This window comes from Sander vitreus, chromosome 10 (assembly GCF_031162955.1).
Source record: "Sander vitreus isolate 19-12246 chromosome 10, sanVit1, whole genome shotgun sequence".
NCBI lineage: Eukaryota > Metazoa > Chordata > Actinopteri > Perciformes > Percidae > Sander > Sander vitreus.
In genome coordinates, this window is record NC_135864.1 from 10,457,449 (window position 1) to 10,463,478 (window position 6,030).

At 43.1% G+C, this 6,030-nt stretch overlaps 1 protein-coding gene across 1 annotated transcript; it reads left to right on the forward strand.

Annotated features, from left to right (window-relative positions):
• The first annotated feature begins 222 nt into the window (after window positions 1-222).
• Window positions 223-2,483, forward strand: LOC144524139 (uncharacterized). The gene is made up of 4 exons (XM_078260184.1): window positions 223-452; window positions 585-722; window positions 813-871; window positions 985-2,483. Exons 1-4 carry the CDS (start codon window positions 302-304, stop codon window positions 1,114-1,116), a joined length of 480 nt encoding a protein of 159 aa, XP_078116310.1. The 5' UTR covers window positions 223-301; the 3' UTR covers window positions 1,117-2,483.
• The last annotated feature ends 3,547 nt before the right edge of the window (window positions 2,484-6,030 follow it).

Genomic DNA, 6,030 nt, shown 5'->3' on the forward strand with positions numbered 1-6,030 from the left:
ATTCCTTAATTTCATTACAGAGTTATTCTTAAAAGGTATGGTGACAGTTGTCTTTAGTTTGAAAATCAATGTTTGAAGTTTTATACTTTTTTAAATGTCCCAGTACCAGAACCTGATCCCACTGCTGTCCCTCCATCTGATCCAGTCGGTCCAAGAGACTCAGTGACTCTGCAGTGTTCAGTCCTCTCGGACTCAGAGAACAAGACGTGTCCTGAAGAACAAAGTGTGTTCTGTTTCAGAGCTGGATCACATCAATGTGGCCCAGGTTTTAATTATACTCAAGGAAACAGTGTTGAAGAACATGAAAAAGAATCCAGAGGGACTCTCGACAAAGAAATGTATCTACAGCTTCTTTAAGAACGTCAGCTCCTCTGATGGTGGGACTTATTACTGTGCTGGGGCCACATGTGGGGAGATATTTTCTGGAAACGGATCAAAACTCGAAACTGAAGGTAACTGCATCGTATTTGTATGTAATAAGATAATTGTGTTCGATTAAGGTCAAGTACCACAACATTAAATATGTATGAATTACTCTTAATTACACTTTCACTAATTGTTAACTTTTCATATTGTGTCAGCAGTCAACATGCAGGACTCGCTGAAGGACCATACAGTTCTTTGTCTGTTAGGTGCTGCTTTGGCTATAAGTCTGATTGTTATAGCCTTTCTCATTTATTCAATCAAGAAGCTCAAGAAAAAATCTTGTGGTTGTTGCAACAGTAAGCAAAGTCACTCATACATATATCTATCAAACGGTGTTTGGCAAATGTGGATTCACATTAATGCTGTGTTTTTATTTTATAATACAGCTGATGTTGCACTGCAAACAAATGCTGCAACAGCCAGTGGTCATCAGCAAAGTCAGCAGGTAAGGTATATGAAGGAAAGATGTAGCTGGAAAGTTATCAGTATGTTTTTCTCACTCCATATGCAAAATTTAACATCTGTCGTCTCATAACAGTTTTTCTTAAATTTTCTCAGACAGATGAGGACTTGGTTTATTCTGCACCAATGTTTACCAGTAGGAAAGCTAGCAAAGGAGGGACAAGGGATGCAAAAACAGAGGAGGAAGAGAGTATCTACTCTGACGTCAGGGCTCTGGGGTTGGATTAACACTCTAAACACTAGATTTGCTACTCATTTTTGTCTGCACACGGTAAAAAAAACTTTTACCTCTAAAGTTGGTAAATAATTCTTTATTTTGGATAATAGAAAAACATGTAATAGCCTTTCATCTGAGATTATATTTATCTGTTTTGTAAAAGTAATATAATAGTTAAGCTTTTTAGCAATAAACCTGTGCTGTATGGATCTCATATCTATAAACATTTGTTTCATTCAAAGTTTTTAACTCTAAGAAGATTATCTTATCTTCCCCTTTGTACATCATGAACTTTCAAGTCTGTTATCTTCCTCCATACCGCCTACATTACATACGTGCTGTCTGTGTCAATGCTATGCAAAGGTACTGTACTAACAGGAATTGGTGGTTGTGTATTGTTGCGTTCTTCTTAATAAATACTATGCTTTATGAAGAGCTACCAAACTGATAAGGAAATTAAAGACTTGTTTATTGAATGACTGCAACTTAGCAGAAACGACTATTAAAAGTAATTACTCAGTAGATTCAAATACTGATATATTACATTACTTTTATAGTTTTTACTCATTTCAGTGTTAGTAACGAAACATGGTGATCTGTTAACACACATGCAATCCAGATTCATGCCAAATTAAAAAAAAATTCCCTGCATTGGGTGTGACTAATAGATATAAACACAAGAGTAACTGAAGCTAGCCCTGAAGTTACCGTGAATTCAACAATATCAAACTGATATAAAATTATAAATTGTCCGCTGTTTCGTTACATTTCTTTTGGCATTCTTAAGTCATTTCAACATGCAGATTTGAACCACTGTTTTAGTTTATACGTAGGGACTTGTACATCGTATGAAGTACGGCTACTCAAAACTAAAAAAATCAGAAGTGCTAGTACTCCATAGCGGAGGGTACTGACCCACTTTAAGCACTGCAGTATAGTAGACTTTGGTTTTGCTCACAAAGGTCAGCGCAACTCAGGTCAAAGTTCAACAAATTTGAACTTTTGACACAGTGCTGCTCTAAACACCATATACATCAGTGTAAGACCATTGCAACACACCACATACACAGTATTGAGAAGGCTGGCACAAAAGTTGTTATTCCATAATAATGTAAATACGGCTTATGACTCAATGTAATAAACCCAGAACTGAACCTTGCGGCACTCCATAGGGAATGTTCAAAAACAATATTTTTAAAGGCCAGCTGTTGACATGTTCAAGCCTCCTCTTAATTTGTTATATATGGTGATGAATGATTTCCCTTATTTGTACCCTTGTCAGTAGCACAGACTCTAGTCAGTCGGTCCATTGGTCAGTCAGTCCAACACTTTGGTCCAGACTGAAACTCTGAATGAACTCGAATAAATTTAGACTGCATCTGACTTTTTTTTCTTGTACCAATGACCATATCAATTTGCCTAATGTTTTGGTTTATGATTGAATACCTGCAAAACTATTGACATCCCCATCAGCCTCAACTGTACTTTGTGTTTAGTGGTAATTAGCAAATGCCAAAATATGTTACACCCACGCATTTTGCTGCTTATCAGCATTGTCATTATGAGCATGTTAGCATGCTGATGCCTAAGTACAGTACAGCATCATAGAGCCGTTAGCATGACTGTAGACTATTAGTCTTGTTTTGTTTTTATCATAGCCATGAATATTATTTTTCTGTTTTAACAAAACAATATCCACAGTACCAAGAGATGAAGAAAGAGTATAACAGAATATAAGTTAAATAAACTGCAAGCTTTCTGGAATTAGGTGTTTGTTTGTGTTCAGGTGGTTGGAGGTCACTGGTAAATCTGACCCATTAAGTGTACAAATGAAAACCCTCTGTAGATAAACTTAAAACAAGGCATACATTCTAGCACTCTTGTTATCACACTGGACTTGTATGAAAGTTGTTACACACATAACCTTCTGCACTATTGGTCAGTTGTCCATGTGAAAGTGAAGCATCACAAATCATGATAGTTCTACTTTACTGCTGGGATTCACTTCTATATCCGCCATTTGAGGTTCTCCCCTGGTGATGAAAGTATTTCATTTTTTTTTATTACTGAAAGACCACCCTACAATAGCATTAGTTTTGGTGTCTGTGAGGCTGGACATTGTCATTTGTGGAGGAAGCATAATGTTCATCATGGCCGTCAGGTTCTCTGACAGACACACCTTCAACAATTAGCTCAAATAGCTAGACAAAGATGGAGACCACACAGGATTTTAAGTAAGTTAACTAATATCTTATTCATAACTTCGTAATGTAGTCTGTAGGTTAGTAGTGTTTGTCGTGTTGAATGGATGGTGTTGTGTAGCCAAATCAAAGAAGAAAAACTAACCAAAAGAGTATTGATCACAAAACAGGATGAAGAGCTAGCCATTATAGTGCCAAGCTGTCTTGTGCTCATATAACATGTTAAAGGAAGACGCCGACTTATTGGGACTTTAGCTTATTCACCGTATACTGCTCTAAACACCATATACATCAGTATCCCCCCAGAGTTAGATAAGTCCATACATACCCTTCTCATCTCCGTGCGTGTTGTAACTCTGTCTGACGCACCCACCGCTAGCCTAGCTTAGCATAGATCCTGGAGGTAACCGGCTCCATCTAGCCTACTGCTCCCAATAAGTGACAAAATAACGCCAACATTTTCCTATTTACATGTTGTGATTTGTATAGTCACAGCGTGTACAAATAACAAGGTCACATGAGACACAGCCATCTTCTAACCGTATATATACTGGGAACTATATTAGGGTGACCAGACGTCCCCGGTTTCCAGGGACAGTCCCCAGTTTCGGTGACCTGTCCCCGGCTGGAGCTGTCCCCGGAAATGTCCCCGTTTTTCACTGTGACTGACAGACCCGAAATTAGAATGAAAGAAAACATTGACCAAACGTATTGTCGCGCAGGCTCAAGACAGCCAGAACAAGCGCTGCTCAGAGCTCAACTTTGGTAAAGTTAGAAAGATATTCACAGATTTGAACTTCCGTGATCAATTACGCTACAGCGAAATGTTATTAAAACACAAACAACACATCTTTCCTACCGTAGTAAGGTTAACAACAAGCTACAAACTCATTTTCATCAAAATGAGCCGTCCTCCAACCTGAAGAAATAACATTGGTCTCTACGAGCAGCCGCGGGTGAGACGGCAGTGAGACGAGTGCTTAGGGACCGGCTACAAACTACAGCATCAAAAAGAGATACAACAACAATATCCATCCATCCATCCATCCATCCTTCATCCGCTTATCTGGGGTCGGGTCGCGGGGGTAGCAGCTCCAGCAGGGGACCCCAAACTTCCCTTCCCAGGCCACATTAACCAGCTCCGACTGGGGGATCCCAAGGCGTTCCCAGGCCAGGTTAGAGATATAATCCCTCCACCTAGTCCTGGGTCTCCCCCGAGGCCTCCTCCCAGCTGGACGTGCCTGGAACACCTCCCTAGGGAGGCGCCCAGGGGGAATCCTTACCAGATGCCCGAACCACCTCAACTGGCTCCTTTCGACGCAAAGGAGCAGCGGCTCTACTCCGAGCTCCTCACGGATAACTGAGCTTCTCACCCTATCTCTAAGGGAGACGCCAGCTACCCTCCTGAGGAAACCCATTTCGGCCGCTTGTACCCTGGATCTTGTTCTTTCGGTCATGACCCAGCCTTCATGACCATAGGTGAGGGTAGGAACAAAAACTGACCGGTAGATTGAGAGCTTTGCCTTCTGGCTCAGCTCTCATTTCGTCACAACGGTGCGATAAATTAAATGTAATACCGCACATGCTGTGCCGATTCTCCGACCAATCTCCCGCTCCATTGTCCCCTCACTCGCGAACAAGACCCCAAGGTACTTGAACTCCTTCACTTGGGGTAAGGACTCATTCCCTACCTGGAGAAGGCACTCCATCGGTTCCCTGCTGAGAACCATGGCCTCCGATTTAGAGGTGCTGATCCTCATCCCAGCCGCTTCACACTCGGCTGCGAACCAATCCAGTGAGTGCTGAAGGTCACAGGCCGATGATGCCATCAGGACCACATCATCTGCAAAAAGCAGCGATGAGATCCCCAGCCCACCGAACTGCAACCCCTGTCCACCCCGACTACGCCTCGATATCCTGTCCATAAATACTACAAACAGGATTGGTGACAAAGCGCAGCCCTGGCGGAGGCCAACTCTCACCTGAAACGAGTCCGACTTACTGCCGAGAACCCGGACACAGCTCTCGCTTTGGTCGTACAGAGATTGGATGGCCCTGAGAAGGGACCCCTCACCCCGTACTCCCGCAGCACCTCCCACAGTATCTCCCGGGGCACCCGGTCATACGCCTTCTCCAGATCCACAAAACACATGTAGACTGGTTGGGCATACTCCCAGGCTCCCTCCAGGATCCTTGCAGAGTAAAGATCTGGTCCGTTGTTCCACGACCAGGACGGAATCCGCATTGTTCCTCTTCAACCTGAGATTCGACTATCGACCGAACCCTCCTTTCCAGCACCTTGGAGTAGACTTTACCGGGAGGCTGAGAAGTGTGATACCCCTGTAATTGGCACACACCCTCTGGTCCCCCTTTTTAAAAAGGGGAACCACCACCCCGGTCTGCCACTCCTTAGGCACCGTCCCAGACTTCCACGCAATGTTGAAGAGGCGTGTCAACCAAGACAACCCTCCACACCCAGAGCTTTAAGCATTTCTGGACGGATCTCATCAATTCCTGGGGCTTTGCCACTGTGGAGTTGTTTAACTACCTCAGCAACCTCCACCAGGGAAATTGATGCCAATCCCCCTCATCCTCCAGCTCTGCCTCTACCATAGAGGGCGATTAGTCGGATTTAGGAGTTCCTCAAAGTGCTCCTTCCACCGCCCCTATTACCTCCTCAGTTGAGGTCAACAGCGTCCCCATCCTTACTGTACACAGCTTGAT